Source organism: Camelus bactrianus, chromosome 13, assembly GCF_048773025.1.
Source record: "Camelus bactrianus isolate YW-2024 breed Bactrian camel chromosome 13, ASM4877302v1, whole genome shotgun sequence".
Classification (NCBI taxonomy): Eukaryota; Metazoa; Chordata; class Mammalia; order Artiodactyla; family Camelidae; genus Camelus; species Camelus bactrianus.
This window is the reverse complement of record NC_133551.1, coordinates 14,836,317-14,853,990: the sequence shown is the minus strand read 5'-3', so window position 1 is coordinate 14,853,990 and position 17,674 is coordinate 14,836,317. Positions and strand designations below refer to the sequence as shown.

Genomic DNA, 17,674 nt, shown 5'->3' with positions numbered 1-17,674 from the left:
CTTCTTAATATTATCAAAAGTTAGAAAACCCTCACATTATAAAAATGAAGATGTAAGAAGAGTCTTGTTTTGCCAACCACTGCGGACATTGGGAGTCTTTGTTAAGTGGTTTAGAATCATCCTTGTAAAATAGAAGACTTTTGTTAGCTTGACCTATTCTCATGCTCCTTCTGAGATTCAAGTCCAGGGCACAAGGCTGGGGACACAGCTGACTGGATTTCCTTGAGCCCAGAGTGAAAGCCAGTAAAGGCAAAGCTCACCACCAACACGGCATTAGATGAAGAGATGCCAACAACTGTTCTTTGGATTAAACAATTCCTGAGAGATGTGTACAGAATGCTGTCACTGCTAGAGGTCATGAAGAATTGGGTGTATAAAGTTATGTAACTCAACGCTGCCTCCTTTTATGCAAAAATAAACAATCCAAAGATGAAAGGGTGGAGTTAGAGGGAACACGATGAATTGCTCAGGAAAACAACACTCTCATAATGTTGTATTAATACATTTACATTTATAACTTTGTATCTAATTTTTTGTATCTACAATCACCCTCACCATCCTAGAGTTGTAATCGATATTAAAATCCTAAAATAATCTTAAAATATTAAATCTAAAACACTATGACACAGTGGCTAAGTGTGTGGGCTCCGACCTATGTGATGGTCTGGACTTTCCCCGGTGCTTACTAAGTCAGTCCAGGCTCCCGAGAAAGTATTAAAACTCTGTGTCCCGGTTTTCCTAACCTGTAAAATAGGAATAATAATAGTACCAACTTTACGTGATTGTTTTAAGGATTAAATTAGAGGTATACACCTTAGAATAGTGTCTGGCATATTGTAAACACTCAGTAAATGTTAGCTATAATAATTATTATGATTTTTTAATATGCAGATATATACCTTTGTAAATATATATAGACTTTATAGAGAGATTTTTTTTTCAAAGGGGAGGTAATTAGGTTGATTTATTTGGTTTTTCAGTGGAGGTACTGGGGTTCGAACCCAGGACCCCATGCATGCTAAGCGTGCACTCCACCACTTGCGCTCCACCCTCTCCCACTAGATACATACTTTTCACTCATGTTTTAATCTTCTCATTTAAATTTGTTTTTAATTATTCAGTGATTTTAGTTTTATAATTTGTTGAGTTTCATGTTAACTCCAATACATGGTGTCCTCTTATTTCAATCAATTGATACTCAAAGATTTAAAAAAGGCAAGGAAGTAGAATATTTGGGCCCATAAGAGTGTGACCTATTATCTTTTCTTCACAATGTTTTCTTAATGAGGCAGATGTTTGGAAAAATTAAAATATTATTTAAGGTGCTTTGTATTTTTTGGCTTAAAAGCCCACTGCATAGTTTAAATACTGTCTATAAAAGATCAGCCAAGATCTTGAAGGCTCGCAGAAATTTGGCTTTGGACTGGGGTGAGGGGGTGAGGAGGGTAAGGCCCAATAATCCATGGAATGTGAGCTGAAGACTTCAAGGATTAGCTGTATTCTCGAACTGGAGAGAAAATGCCACACTGGTAGACTTACACCCCACTTCTCCCAGTCCACTAACACCAGCAAGAATGAAGACCCATGCCATGGTGTGCAGTCTATTAATCAGGAAGAGCAAAGCAGAAGTTCAAACCTACTGAAGGTCCTGGCTTTCCTCTCATCCCTGGTGGTCCTGGAAAACCCACAGCACCCTAAAAAGGAGAATAATACAGGGACAAGAAAAGCTGTTATACCACAGAAGGCAGATATGCCTCCATTTACCAACTACTAAAACATTTATGGATTTATTCTTTAAAAAGCTGAGAAAATAAAAGACACGTAAAACCAAATAGATACCATACTGTAATAAAATACATGATTAAAATAATGAGTACTCCTTTCTTTTTAAAGAATTTGTGCATTGTCTCTGACATTTTTTGTATTTATAAAAAATCAGTGGTAAAACCATTACCTTGTCTCCAGGATAGCCCAGTTCTCCTGGTTCTCCTGCAACGCCTTGTTCACCCTGGAGAGCACAAATTCATACAAAGACACTTAAGCAGTGCAAATGTGGCAATACCATGAGAAAGCAAATACTAGCTAAGAATAATTTCTCTATTTTTCCTACTTCCAAGTTCTATAATTGATAACACAGATTAGATTCTGTCTTTAAAAAATATTTTATAAGTTGTGTTGACTCAAAAAAATTGATGTGAGAAGAAATTATCTCTATGACAATGTAAATATTTAAATCACCTTATCACCTTTGATTCCAGGTAGGCCCTTATTCCCTGAAAGACCCTAAAAAAGAAAGTGATACTTTGTGACATCACAGAGAAATTAAAGTGAAATATACATTGTGCAAACAGAAACATACCACTGGGCCAGGGATTCCAGAAGGTCCAGCTGGTCCCACAGGGCCAACGCTGCCCTGAAAAGCAGTAAGAAAGAAATGCCTTCAAGCATCCACTATGATAAGAGAACATAGTAAATAAACTTGATTGATTAATTAACCTAGAGGGGTTCACCTCACGAAGCTCCCACACATGCCTTGATCTTCAACATTCTTTTCCTCTTCACGTTTATAAATTACACCAGTCATTCAAACTTCAGTGAGGTCTACCCTATTTCCTGAAGCCTACTCATACTAACCCAGTCCACAAGGACCCTTCCCTTCCCTGAGTTCCTGTAATACTTGCCGTCCATGCCATCTATGTTGAACTATTTCTCCAGCTGGATAGTATCTTGAAGATAGGGGAAGTATTTCAGTGCCATGCTCCCAGGAAGTACTCAATAAATTCTTCAATTGATTGTCTTGGATTTTTTTCCTTCACCCATTTATTCGGCAAGTATTCATTGGGCAGCTTTATGTGCCAGGAATTCCAATGATTTAATTTCATGATTTAAAATGTGCAGAAGGATAAAATTTACCACAATTTCAGGGACAAACTGAGTAGTGAGCAAAGGTCTCTACTCTTGGGTTTCTCGCATTCATTTATCATTTAACATTTATTGAGCGTAAGAGGTACCAAACATGATAGTGGTGTTGAGGAAACAAATATGAAAAAGACACAGCCACCAGTGGCAAGGTTTTCAGTTTAATGCTCCAATGCAAGATTACTCAGAAACATTAACAACCACTATCATCTCCTGCAAGCCACAGACTTGGAAAAGCTTCAGTATGTCATCTTAGAATACAAAGGACAATAGCAACTAAGAGTGTTTTTGAAAGTAAAATTTGGCAAAACAGTGGAAATATTTTGATGATCTGGGGATCATTTAAATCTTGTGTCACTGGTGCCTTCATTTTCCTGCTTCCTCTTGCCACCTCTCTGTGCCCGGCTAACACATCACCTTCATCCTCAAAGACCGAGATGCTTTAATGGTTTCCAAATGTTAAGGAACTTTTAAAAGTGTATTTGTGACAACACTGAAGTGTTGCCTCTTTTAGTTATAATCCAAATTTCTCAGAATAGCATCCTTGGTCCCTACTATCAGGTTTCCATTTCCATTCAGTCTCATCTCCTCCCATTTGTCCTACATCCACTTTTACTTCGCCCTCTTCCAAATCTGACATTCTAGACACAATGGACTGTTTTTTTGTTCTCTGAACATATTCTCCTTTATCACAGGCTCCAAGCCTTTGAAGATATAGTTACCACTACAGGAATTCCCTTCTACTACAGAACTGAGTATATTGCACTGTTGTGTGTGTTGTTTTTTTTTTTCTGTCTTCCTAGTCTGTGTATTCTGTTAGAGTAGAAGAATGTTTTAGTCATTTTTTTTTAAATTTCCCAGACCCAACATGATAGCCAGCACATAATAGCTTTGAAATAAAGTATGGGATGAATTCTGGAGGAAATAATCAACTTTGAAAATAAATTTAAAACAGTGATTTAGTCTAGAGCTTTACCTCCTGACATAACACAGCATTTCTAACAGTCCACATCCATACACTATGGATTTTAGAATGGAAAATATGACATCTTTACTTTGAGGTGAGTCCTAAAGTCTGTGAAATATAACTGTGTCCAACATGTTTAATCCTGAAATATGAGACTGTGAGAGGCAGAGTAATACTTTCCAACTTAATAAACAGATACGCAATATTAATACATCATTGACAAATTCTGTCAATAGGAAATAATTATTCTTATAATTATTGTAGTTTATTCAAAGTTCATAGCTTTAAAACTTTTGGTAGTTTAAAAAATACAACATCTCTGTTTGGAAATTATGCAGCAATAATCCATGTAAGGAATGGAAAGGAATATCATATAAACATTTCTTTATTGTCCTATTGCTTTTTTCTATAGACAATACAATATCCTTAATTTTTTTTCAGTAAATATATTACTGCACATTGTCTGATATCTTCAGATGAACTACTCTGTATGTACAACATTCTATTTTACTTTTTAGTGACTCTGAAAGAAAAATTACAGAATAGTAAGTTTCAGGAGATATTAAAAAACATTCATTATAAAGGACTTAGAAAAATAGAGAACTGAAAAGTAAAATGGTTTGAGTATAGAGATTTCTGAGAAACATCGAACGTTTTGTGACATGTCACAAGTTGTGTGGAAAATCCTACTCCTGCAAACCTATAGCCTTCTGAAAGCAGTCCCTGATGGGGGAAGAGCAGTTTTCAGTTCCACCAAGATAACCTGAAGGTTCTTCAGCACCCCTGCCTCCACGCTTCTCTTCCTTGAGAAGATGCAGCAGACAGAAGGAGCAACTTCATTCATGGGAGCTCAGCTGAGGGTGCCTGGGACTTAGCGGCAGAGGCAGAAGAGCCTCCCCTGCAGCCGGAAGTAATGGAGCACCTCTGAGTCAAAGTCAGTCAGAGAAATAGAGGGACCCGGGGCAGGTTCCTTATCCAAACGCAGCAGAGCCACTGGCCAATTACAGTTCATACAGCGGAACATATCGTGGAAAAGATGGTGAATTCTATACCGGACTTTTTTCAACCACGCCCACCCACACTCACAGGTGATAATTACTGTCATTAATTAGGAAAGCAAATGACAGTAATGATCAACCGCATGGAAAAAATAATTTAGAGAAAGCAATATCATCTGTTATCAGAAACTACTTGCTGGAAGGGAACCCCTGAGAGATAAAGCGGAAGCTGCAGTTCTGGGCAAATCAACTGTTTACCATGACATATAAAAGTTCTAGACAATCTTTCCTGATTGTCTTCAAAACCTCACCTCCTTCCATTCCACTCCCATCCTGCCATACTTCTAGGCTATAATCTCACTACTCATTTCCCAAACATCCCATTTTTCCCCTCTTCTGTGCATTTGAATACAGCACTCTTTTGCCTACGAGCCCTTTTCCCTTTTCCAGTCCATCCTGCTCACACACAATCTTCACAACAGCTCAAAAGACATCTCCTTTGTGAAGCCGACCCTGACCCTGAGATAACGCAAGCTGCTCCCTTCCCAGTGGGTTTGCTTGAGCCCATTCTAGCAATAATCATATTGTATGATGTCACCACTAGATTATAATGTTGTTCATATTTTTAGACTTAGCATCTAGTTCAGCATTCGACACATAGAAGGTGCTCACATTGTTCTGATTAAACATTTTAACAAATGTAGAATGGAGGAAGTGACACCTGTTTGATCTACTTTACAACTGAGATACACATGATAGTACTTTGAAAAGTACCATCTCTATCACTGTAGAAGAGCCAAGGACTAGACGAGTGTAGTGCCATTAGCCATTCTCACTTCTGGAGGATCTCTTCCCACATACCAAAGGGTGAGTGAAGAAAGAGAAAGGGCAGAAAACCCAGTTATTTGTACTGAGCATTATTATGTGTGAGGCACTGTGCTCAGTCCTGGAACTGAAAGATGAGTAAGAGTTAAGTATTAGACAGAAAAGGCAAGTGTTTCAGGCAGACAAACTAGGGCAAAGGCCACGCGGCAGGAGGCTGCACAGCACTTGAGAATGAACAGCTCTGCTGGCGCACAGAGGACGCTCTCAAGGTGCAGATCAGAACCAGAAGTCCGGACATCTTGGGCCATGTTAACAATCTGGGGCTCAGTCCTAAGCATAATAACAGAAACTTTGGAGCTAACCAACTTAATGTTGATGGGTTAAATGAAGAATGCACAAAGAGTGTCTTTGGAGTCCAGCTCCCTTCCCTGTTTCCTTTCTCTCCCCATTGATCAGGACACTGACTGCCACTGACAGGTTCAGTCCTATACTAAGCTCTGAGAAGAAGTTGACCCTTTGGGTTGCACCTTCACATAGAGCTTCTCATGAAGTCTAAAGAACTCTTTTAAGAGAGGCAGTGTACATTTGAAGGTAATATAAGTTTGAAGGAGGTGGCATAGCACAATGGGTGGAGTTTTGGACTCCAGATATTTATCGCCTGGCTTCAACTCTGGGCTCAACTTACCAGTTCAGTGGTCTTAAGCTGTTCTGAGAATTAAATGACATAACCCTTGTGACTAGCACACAGAAAATACTAAATAAAAGTGAGCTATTATTGCTAATTTTATTATAATTACTACACTAATATTATTATACAAGAGAAATGCTTAAATGTCTTATTAGACTTACGCAGGTTTTTGAGCTTAATTTCTAACTCATGTCATCTGACAGGGGCAAATTAAAACTCGCTATGCTGATTTTTACCATAGTTCCAATAACTGAACTCCTGACTCATTCCTTTGGCTAAGCTGCCACCTTCTGCCTTGGGGCAGTTAAGGTGGGGAAAGAACATTAAATATGGAGTCAGAAGAACTGTGTTCAAGTTCAAGCTAAAAATATTGTAGCTATGATTTATGGCATCAAACTCTGGAGTCTTAATGACCTACTTTATTACAGCAAGCTCTAAATCGATTTTTAAGGAAAACCCTACCTCTAAACATGGCCATCCTACTTTTATACGAATAGAAATAGTCTGCTTTTAAGATTCTGTTTTCGTTAGGCTCCTTACACTGAATAAAAATATGTCAGTCTTGCCTTTAGCTCAGCTCAATGTTCAAGCATATGGCTCTAAATTTATATAAAATACCTGTAATTTATATGCCTGTCATGAACCATAAGCTTGGATGAGAGAAACATATTTACGAAGATACATCCAAAGTAGCAGTCCGTTCACTCCAATGAATAATAAAATATGTATCAGAGAATGACATAGCTGGACTACACTGTTTTGGCCTCCACAGAATTGCTTTTACTAAGCTGTGCTTTGCTGACATCAGAAACTCCAATGAAATGGAGTTGAATTCACTGTATAAAAACTGATTAAGTGAACAAATAATACAGTCACTTTTAAAAAGTCTAATAAATAAATGAGGTATTAAAATGTTTAATGGCATTGAAGCCCAGCTCCTACCTTTTGCTCAGGATGGTTTTCCTAACCATTTATTCAATTTTATTTCATAAGTAAAGCCTACAGTTACCATATGCTTTTGTTCAGCCTTATCTGTGTCTCTCTAGACAGATGGCAGGAAAGACTACTTCAAAGGAAAGAAGTGGCTGCCCTATGTCTTACATTTTTGAAGAAACGGAGTCTCGATTAAGTATCCTTTAATGAAACGGACAAATACGTATATACACCAACCGGCAGAAATTTGTTACTTTAGCTTATAAAGTAAAATTAATTTTTAGATTCAGACTACTGGTTTAATTTGCATGTCTGATGGGAAAATACATGTGAGCAAGGCTGATATTCAACAATGACACTAAAATTTCTTTTTTTTTTTTTAAGTTTTTAAAACACATCTAACAAATATAAACACACACAAAAATATTTTGTAAGAAGGGTGATACTTGATACTCACTCTAAGCCCAGGAAACCCCGGAGGACCGACGCCGCCTACAAGGCCCTGCGTAAAAGAACATGCAAAGTGCGTTAAATGTGACTCCAAATTACTAAGAGCATTTTCTAAAGATGAAGACAAGAATTTCTAGGAAAAAAATATACCAAATTTTTCCATCTTTCATAGCTAACTTCTGAAACTTTCCTACTGTTATGCATCCTAAGAAGTCCAAACTCTGGTAACAGCTTAACATCTTTAAAAGTGCCCTTGGCTCCGTGCTTTTAGATGCTAGCCTAGCATGTAGATTTCTCTATGCCTCCTAGGCATCTAGTAAAGAAAGTAAATCCCATTAATACTCAGCATTATAGACATATAGCCCAGACGTAGTAATAAAAACATGTAGGGTTATAAGAACATTTTCATGTCATTTAAAGCACTATCAGTTCTTCTGAAGTACATCATTTAAAAATTTCTCATTTATAAAATAATAATAATATTTGTTTTCATTTTGTAAGATCACAATTAAAACAGTCAAATATACAAAAGGTTTTGAAATTTCTCATAAAGCCCTATACATATGTAAGAGACTACCAACATTGTTAAATTATTTGTATGGAATTTTAAATTATATTATTTTTTCCAGTTGATTTGTGGTGGGTCTTTGTGATGGTCTTTTGAACTCATTGTCACAGTCTCTGTGATTAATTCCTAATCCATTTCAAGTCAGTGTTGCATCATTTACATGGTACAAAGTATAAGAATTGATTCTCCTCTTTTTTTCTGAATTTCAAATTCTTTTTTGAAACAAAGACATAGGAAAAAACAGAGAATTAAAAACCAATAAACTGAAAATGTCCAGTTTATTCTCCCATTCTAACGATTTTAAAAGCTCAAAATACTCTTCAAGAAGTATTATATTTTAAATAAAATGCAGATTGCAAAAAAAAAAGTTTTAAATGCCGTAGTAGTCGAAGCATAACAAACTTCATGCATAATTGACAAAAAATTAAATAAGATGGCTTCACACTAGTTATGCAAGGACAGAAATGGTATTAAAGAAAAATGTAAATACTGCTTAACTTAATTATGCTTGAAATGGAAAGATCCCCAGAATCATGGGTAAAAGATGGTAAACATTCTACTTAAGACATCATCCAAGTTTTTAACAATTTGTCTGGATATCAGTTCTACTCTTCATGTATCTTCCAAGCCTTATAACAAATAAAACTTTGGCTAAATTCACTAAATAAGCTAATATAGTTATAATTTAGAAAAAGAAATAAAAAAAATTATTTTCAAACTCTTCATTTTAAGCATAAATGCTAATAATTTACATATGTCTAAATATAGGAACTATTCCTAATTTAGGTTACAAGGATTTAGTGGTTGATTCTAATTCACTTTAAAAAATCTCATGAAAAAAACGTGTGCATGACATAGACTGGGGGATAGCTATATTTTGAAGGCAAAAGGTGAAAGTATTTCTACCTAGTGTCAAAAAGCAGCAATCCATCATCATTCTTTGATAATATAATTAAACTAATGTTAGAACTGTAACTCCCCAATCTGAACATAGATATCTAATCAGTCCCCCAAAATAAGATTTCTTTATAAAATACTCAAAAGTAAGGTAGATCGATGACGGATTTGAATCCAAAAAGAGCAAACACCAAATGCACAAGTTTTGCATGAAGCTTATTAATTAGTACCTTGATACACATAAAAGGCTTCTTTTCTACCCACCCCCACCCCCCACATATACAAGTCAATACTGTGATTGTATACTTCTAATACTTCGAATATTTTACCTAATTGGTCATGTTTTAACATGATCAAAATAATTAATTTTAACAATTGCATCTCAAGGCAGAGTTTATAACACTTTCATCTTATTCCTCATGTCGTGAAATCAAAAACTGGAATGTGCACTGTGGTATAGAAACTGTCTGGCCGAGGGTGCTTGTCAGGAATGTGGTAATGAGAGTGGCAAGTACAGCTGCTATGGGGTCCCAGTGATGTTAGGCTGCAAGGCGAGGACCATTGCAATTTACTCACAGGACTGCCATCAGGACCAGCAGGGCCTCTGTCTCCAAAGTCACCTGGAAAACCCTGGCCCAAGGAAAGAGAAAGAAATGCTGTTAAAACCAAAACAGATAAAGAATTCACTTTTGCTGTGTTCTCTAATAAGGAACTTACTAACAGGAAATATTTATTTCTTAACTTATAAATTGTAGTGCAACAAAAATGTGTATTTGTTTTGCATAAAACTTCATTGATTTTAGTTACAATATTTCTATATGTTATAAAAATTCTTTTACATGCCACAGAATATATACAGAAAGCTAAGTTGGAGAAAATAGAAATTTGTTCATTGTTATTTAAAGAATCACTGAATGAGAGGAAACATAACCAAGATTTCCAGCTGACCAATCCATTAGCTATGACCACTATTTCATGCTGTTGCTATACACACACCACAGACAATGAAGTGACTAATAATACTGAGCAGGTGCTTAGCACACTTACCACGTGCTAAGGGCTTTATACACATTACCATAAACATTCTACCTCATTTCATCTTCACAGCAGGTCAAATCAATGAGTACTAATATCTTCATTTTGTTGTTGAGGAAAGTAAAGCTCACAGAGTTTCATAAGTCATTTGCACCCACTAGTGATGGGTGGGTCTGAGACCTGAATGGAGGCAGTCTGATTGAAGAGTCAGTAATTTTTCAACTATGCTATATGGAATACTTTAATTCATCAACTCAAGATATGATACAACATGCAAAAGAACCATTTAAGGAAAGCAATAATGCACATAAATATTATAAATACAAAAATGCGGTGCCACTGAAGATTAAGCTTTCCAAATGCCCATTGAGAATTCTCCATTGTAAAAGTATGAAGCATAGTAAACTAACAGACTTTTTAAGTATAAATTCTATCATAAAATAACTCAAGTACTCAGTTACTCCTACTTTATATGCTAAAGTTTTTCTCTGGAGATTTACCACTGAGTTTATCAACTTTAAATAGCTCACTTCTTTATTTAAGAATTTATTTGTGGGTTTTTTTTTGGGGGGGGGAGGAGGGAATTAGACTTGTTTGTTTGTTTGTTTATTTAGTTAATGGCAGTACTAGGGATTGAACCCAGGATCTCAGGCATGCTATGCACGCGCTCTACCACTGAACTATACCCTTCCCCATAAAGCTCACTTCTGAAAAGGCTATTTCACAAAATGATTTATAAGACTTATTATCAACACTTTGACTTTAAAAATTTATGATTAACAAAAATAAAAGTATATTATTAGATTCTTAAATCTTTTATTTAGGCAAGTCAGCCAGTATTAAATACTATATGTTTAACAGATTGCCAAAAATCACTGGTTCACTAGTACAAACATGAATGGGCTAAGTTTAAAGGATGGTTTAACAATGGAAAAAATTATGATGTTTCTAAGACATAGTTAACTCGTACTAGAAGCAGTTTCTCTTACTTTGTAATCAGAGGACAATGCAAAAACCATCTGTGTAGTCAAACATATTGCAGCCATACCCTCTTCAAAGTCAGTTGAAGTTCAGGCAGGCATTTTGCTTTGACTGTCCTTAGAAGTCAAATCCTGTTGTCAACAAGCTCAAAAATCTGCAGTACATCATTCTGTTCAGCATGAGTTAATATGGGTATTTGAAAGTATTTATGATGCACAGGTAATGGAAAAAGTAGAAGAAAAATACTGTAATAAATCTGAAACATAAGAGATGATTGATTTTTTAGATAGATCATAAGGTTTTCCAGAAACGTCAGTGAAATAATAAAGAACTGGGGGCGGGGGGCACATTGCATGATTCCATTAACGTGAACGTCCGTAATAGGCACATTCAGAGATAGAAAGTAGATTAGTGGTTGCCTGGGGCTGATGATGTGGCGAAGAACTGGGGAGTGACTGCTTATGGGTACTGGGTTTCTTTCTGAGGTGATGAAAATGCTCTAAAATTAGATAGTGTAATGGCTGCACAAGTCTGTGAACATACTAATAACCACTGATTTGTACACTTTAAAGGGGTGAATTTCATAGTATGTAAATTAAATCTCAATAAAATTTTTTCTTAAAAAACAAAGAAATAAGCAGTCTGAACAGGAGCTGAATTGCTGAAAACATCTTTGGGGACCACTCCGGATTGCCTAGAGGATGTGCTGTTTGGGACCGACTGGCCCCTCCACCCTCATCCAGTGGCTGGAGCTGCTCTCCAGCTCAGCCTCCCACAAAACTAGTGCTGTCTCCCCACGAGGAGAGGAAGAGGGCAGAAGACAGAGAACTGTGATTATTTCTCCTCTTATCACAAAGCCTAAATTTTCTACAACAAGCATAAAACCAACGAAATAAGTACTTATTAATTTCAACTTCCTCTTCTTCTGGTAGTTCAACAATACGTGTAATAAACATTAGCTGTTCAACTTGACTTTGCTCCTGAAACGATTTAGCTGAACTGAGTAATATCTACTTCAAAGAAATTTATGCATTCTTTCTCCTTTCACTTTACCACCCATTAAACATTTCATTTCATTTTTACTTCTCTATTCTAGCTAGAGATCATTTGTTTTATTGTTTTTATCCATCTTACATGTTAACCATTGTGTCATCAGTATTTGAAGTAATTCCTATGACATCTAGATTTTCTTGTTTTATTCAATATAGTACAGTTCATGCCATGAAAAGCATCATTATATCTGGCTATATATTGGGTATTTATTTTCTTTTGAAGAACATCATGCCAGTGTTTTATGTTGTTGAATATGTCATTGCTTGTTCACTGCTATTCAATTCTGGTAACTACATGCATGATTTTTTTGTTTGTTTTTTAATGCAGGGAAAGTTCTGTGTTCCTTTGATAAAATGAACCTAAAGGCTAGCAGTCATACATCTTCATTGTCAAAAAAATGACCTTAAAGATTGGTTGTGAAATACAGAACAGTGACAAAACATTTTGCCTTTGAACTTAGAATACAAAAGACAGTTTCAACAGTTTCTTTCTTCACTTGAAAGAATTTGTTGCAAAATGAAATACTAAATTTTCTCTCATATTTACTTAGTTGAAAATTATAACTACTAATTTGAAATCAAATTGTGCTCTCCTGGAATACCTTCATACTACCAAAGGGTGCAATGGCCATTTGCCAGAACTACCAACCACAGGAAAGCTTGAGCCTCTTAGCTTTTTGTCCAGCTTGCTAATTTCGTTTACTAATTGTCTTCTAACGGGCATGCCAGAGTTGCTCTGCTGCTTCTGTGAACATAATTCTTTTTCACATTTCCAGTGTTTTGACCCGCTATAAAAGTCTACTTTGTAAAGAATATGGCATATCAGGGATTTCGTTTGATCTTTTCAAGTTGTGAATAATTTTATTGCTCATTTCCACTGTTTGATCAGTGAAGTGGACAGACTTTGAGGTGACTCCTAATGACTCCTACCTCCTGGTGTTCACACCTTTGTATGATGCCCTCCCTTTGAGTGTGGTGGGACTATGACTTGCTTCTTCTAACAAACAGAATAGAGAAAGGTGATGGGATTCACTCGTGTGACTATGTTATACTATGTAAGAGTCCACCTTCCAAGAGCCTGGAGCTAGAGGCTTCCCTTGTGAGCTTGATGAAATAAGCAGCTGGTTGGAGATGCCCACATGGCAGGGAACTGTGGGGGATCTCCAGGAACTGTGGGCAGTCCAAGGGACCTGAAGGTGGGCTGCTGCCAAAAGTCAGCAAAAAGCCAGTGCCTTCAGTTCTACCACCTCAAGGAAATGAATTCTCCTCACAACCTGAATGAGCTGGGAAGTGGACTCTTCTCCAGCCAAGCCTTCAGCTGATAATGCAGCAGCTGACACTGTGGCTGCAGCCTTACGACCCTGAGCAGAAGCAGTACCTGGACTGCTGACCTACGAAGATTGTCAGATAATAAATGGGTGTTATTTTAAGCTACTAAGTTTGTGGTATTTTTAATTAAATCTACTTTTAAATAGAGAAAACATAAAGTCCTGTTTGCAAATTTTCCTGTGTGGTAATGCTCAATGTACGACTAGTCACATTGTTTCCAGATTTTAAAAATTTAAGTGAACAGTCTCTTTGAGGATTTTCTACTTTTATTTTCTATTGCAAATTATAATTAATGAATTATCAATATTAGTTAAATAGATTTAAAAATTTACATTTACTTAAATTTTTTAATATAAGTACCTATATTTTAAAAAATCATCATTCTAGCATTTTCTATGCATCTAGTTGCCAATGCAAACAATTTTTATCATGCCTCATAAATTTTGTGTCCATATCTATGAAATAGAAATTTAAGAGTAATATGAATTATTCAATAATGAAAAATGTTTCTCAGTCTCTGGGTGTAGCTCTTGCAAATATTGCACTGCCTCTGAAACCATAAAACAGAACACAAAGAGAAGCAAGAAAACAGAAGCTTTGCATTACTAGGAAAACAGTACTTAATTACACAGATTCTATTGGATTCATGCTGAAAGGAGAATTAGACAAGTTAAATTCATCATTACCTAACTGCTTCTACTGCCCACTCAAATCCTCATCACAATCTCAAGCAGTTTCTTAACCTTGGCAGTGGTACCACCTACAAAACTTCATAGTATTCAGGGGGCAAGGGTATAGCTCAAGCACTAGAGCAAGTGCTTAATATGCACAAGGTCCTGGGTTTGATCCCAGTACCACTTTTAAAGATAAATAAATAAATAAAATAAATTACCCCCCAAAAAAGGAAAAAACCATGGCATTCAGATATGAAGATACAGGCAAGAGATGCGGAGAATAATTTTTTCTGAGGCTCGAACATTATTAAAATACTTTGGTAGCCAGTCTCAAAGATGGACCCTCACGATTCTCACTTCCTGGTGTTAATACCCTTGTGCAGTCCCTTCCCACTTTGAATCCTGGCTGACATATGTGACTAGAAGAATATAGAACAGACAGGGTGTGTCTTCTAAGGATAAGTCATAAAAAGTACTACGCCTTTTACTTTGCTCTCACAGACCACTTGCTCTGGTGGAAGCCAACAGCTACGCTGTGAAGACACCCAAGTTGCCATGTGGAGAGTTCCCCACAGGGAGGAAATGAGGCTTCCCACCAACTTGGCCAGCCAGTGAGTCAGTCACCTTAAACGCAGATCCTCCAGCCCCAGGCCTTTCTTCTCCTTACAGGTAGGACAATTTGATCCACACTTCAACGGTCAACTATGTCCTGACAGTTGAGATTAATTTTAAGTTTAGGTAAGAATTTAAGGAGTTCTAACCAAATTCTTGGAGATTCAGCGTCAAGTCAGGCTTACTGTTAACCCAGCTAGGTATGATCTGGGCCTCAGTTCTCACACTCAAGCTCCTGCCTTGTTCTTAAAGAAGGATTAGCACCTTGTACTCCAGTTCTGAGAACTGGAATCTGCCTTATTCTCATGTTGAAGAATCAGTTTTGCTACACAACCTTACATTCTATCCCGCAGTCATAAGGGCCCTCCCTTATCCTTGCCCCTCCCCACATAGAGAACACAGCCCCTAAGCCCAAGCCCAACCTCACTGCCATATTTGCACCCACACTTTCACATTTCTGATTTGATAACGTACAAGACTCTCGAGTTTTCCCTCACATTACCCACCCTGAAAATAAATGCCTGCCTGAATTCCCACTTGTGGGTGTCATACCTCTGTGAAATCATGCTCTGCCTGGACTTCCCCAAAGTTACCAAATTCACTGCGTGTTCCTCTTCTCAGTAACCGTCCCAACCTTGTGGGTGGTTCTACTTCAAAGGCCTGGGCTCTTGTCAAGCTATAGTTAGCCAAACATATTGACCACAGATTCCACCCAATAAAGTAGAATCCAGAAAATACATTTTTCCCGAATGAGGCAGAATCACTGAAAAATTAATGACAATTTTTTGTAATGCTCTAGCAATAGTAGTCTCTTCTTTATGATGTAAATGCAGTCTGTTTCTGGGACAAAGAAAATGCTGCCTCCAAATTGTCCAGAAAATGTATGTATTTGAAACAGGACTATATTTAAGATTGTTTGGGGCTAAGGATAGAACTAATAACAGATGTCTAACAGAGGACTTTCTTAACACTGGAGTTAAAAGCCAAAATATAGTTTGCTTTAAATAGACTCTTCTAACAGAAAGATGTATGAGAAAAGAAGAGCAGACACCCCTTTCTATAATTAGAAAAGTAAACAGCTCTGAAGTCCCAGTGTCTTAAGGGTGTTATTTTGTCCACTGTTCTAAGGTTGACATATTGATATTCATAGGAAAACTAAGTACACATTTGCTCTTTGTCAAACTTCAAATATAATAGGATTTGAGCATTTATAATCTATTATGATCAGATCTTAAAAAGCCCTTTAAAATCCTCTATATTTTGACAACAATTTTCTAGGTGTTGCTGAGAGTCAATCCCAATCTCCAATATCATGTTACCATCAATCCTGTGAATTCTGGCAGAAATATTTTAGGTCTGTGGAGCCATATAAATTTGCTTCAGCTTACTACAAGAGACTATTGATTAAATCAATCTGGAGACCCTGCAAAATGCTTTTTAAAAGGCAGCTATAGAATTTCCTGACTGTGTGGCACTAGAGAATAAGTTTGGAAGCTTTGCATTAAAAAGAAAGCTACTAAAAAAACAACAGAAAAAGAAAACTACTTGGAATTAGTAACATGTATAAAAATATGAATTTAATAAATATAAATCCTCTCTCCCTGCCTCCCTGATATTTATAAACATCATTCTTCTTTTTTAATATAAATCAGTGGATGGTTTTATGCTTTTAAATAATTTGGCTCATATCATATGCTCCAATAATCTCCTCAAATTAAGATAGTAAAGCATGGAAAATAGAGCAGTGTTTCTACATCATTTAAGAGTCCTGACCAATAAAGATTGTCTACCACCACGTTTTCATCTGAGATTTCTGCAGAAAGAACTTGAGATCAATTCTAATATCTGGATAACAAAAGGAATGAATTAATAGCCTTTTGGGCTTCCCCATCTCCAAAGGCTGGTTTTATTTATGGCACCTAGAGCCCCGGGGATGGCTGTCTTCTAATATAACTGACAATGAGGATTTTAATCCAATTGTGACATTGTAGGGAGTGGAGGAGGGAAGAGGTAAGAACCACATAGTACCTCAATACCCAGAAGCATGGGTACACAGATATTGCCTAATATGTAGCTGATTATAGGTCTTTAAAAATAATTGTGATTAACAAGTACCTCATACTAAGATTCTGAAATCAAAAATAACTTACAAGGAAGAAAACCACTTCTCAAATGTTAACAACATAAGACCAAGGAACAAATGAATTTGTTAATATAACTACTTTAACATGCTCTGATCCTAAAATACACCAAATTCCTAACAAAACCAGTTTTTCACTTTTCCCGGTTGAAAAAACAGAAACTCATTGTGTTACAAATAGAAACTCTATCTGCAAACCCTGAATAAACAAAATGTTTTATTTTAGAGAAAAAAGTGTTTCTGAGAAGTAAAACTTAAAACTTTAAACATAAACATTAATTTTAAAAATACCAGTATGATGTTAAATAATAAACAGCTCTTGAATAACCAAAATAATATGTTATTTTAAGATGTATCCATTTTCAATAGCATTCATACAATATTCATGCTGTCTGAGAGAAGATATCTATTACTTGTAAGTCTGTAATTTCATTAAAAAATACAGACATCACTAAGGAAGTTGGTTCACAACAACTTAATTCCATGCTTAGTGTTTACTCAGGGAAATAGTGACTCTTTGGTCAGCAGTATGAGCATATGACTTACAGCAACATCTTCCCAAACCTAAGCTGGGCAATGCTACTAACTCAGCAAACAATTTTGGAC

General features: G+C 36.5%; 1 protein-coding gene across 11 annotated transcripts in view; it reads right to left on the bottom strand.

The window, feature by feature from the left end:
• Nucleotides 1-17,674, bottom strand: part of COL24A1 (collagen type XXIV alpha 1 chain) — a 338,176-nt gene that overhangs the window by 210,270 nt on the left and 110,232 nt on the right. For all 11 annotated transcript variants that reach the window (XM_074376091.1, XM_074376094.1, XM_074376086.1 and 8 more), the window contains 6 exons: nt 9,822-9,875; nt 7,788-7,832; nt 2,360-2,413; nt 2,239-2,283; nt 1,955-2,008; nt 1,641-1,694 (listed from right to left, as the gene is read on the bottom strand). In XM_074376091.1, the coding sequence (XP_074232192.1) occupies nt 1,641-1,694; nt 1,955-2,008; nt 2,239-2,283; nt 2,360-2,413; nt 7,788-7,832; nt 9,822-9,875 (306 nt within the window). The remainder of the gene's footprint in view (nt 1-1,640; nt 1,695-1,954; nt 2,009-2,238; nt 2,284-2,359; nt 2,414-7,787; nt 7,833-9,821; nt 9,876-17,674) is intronic.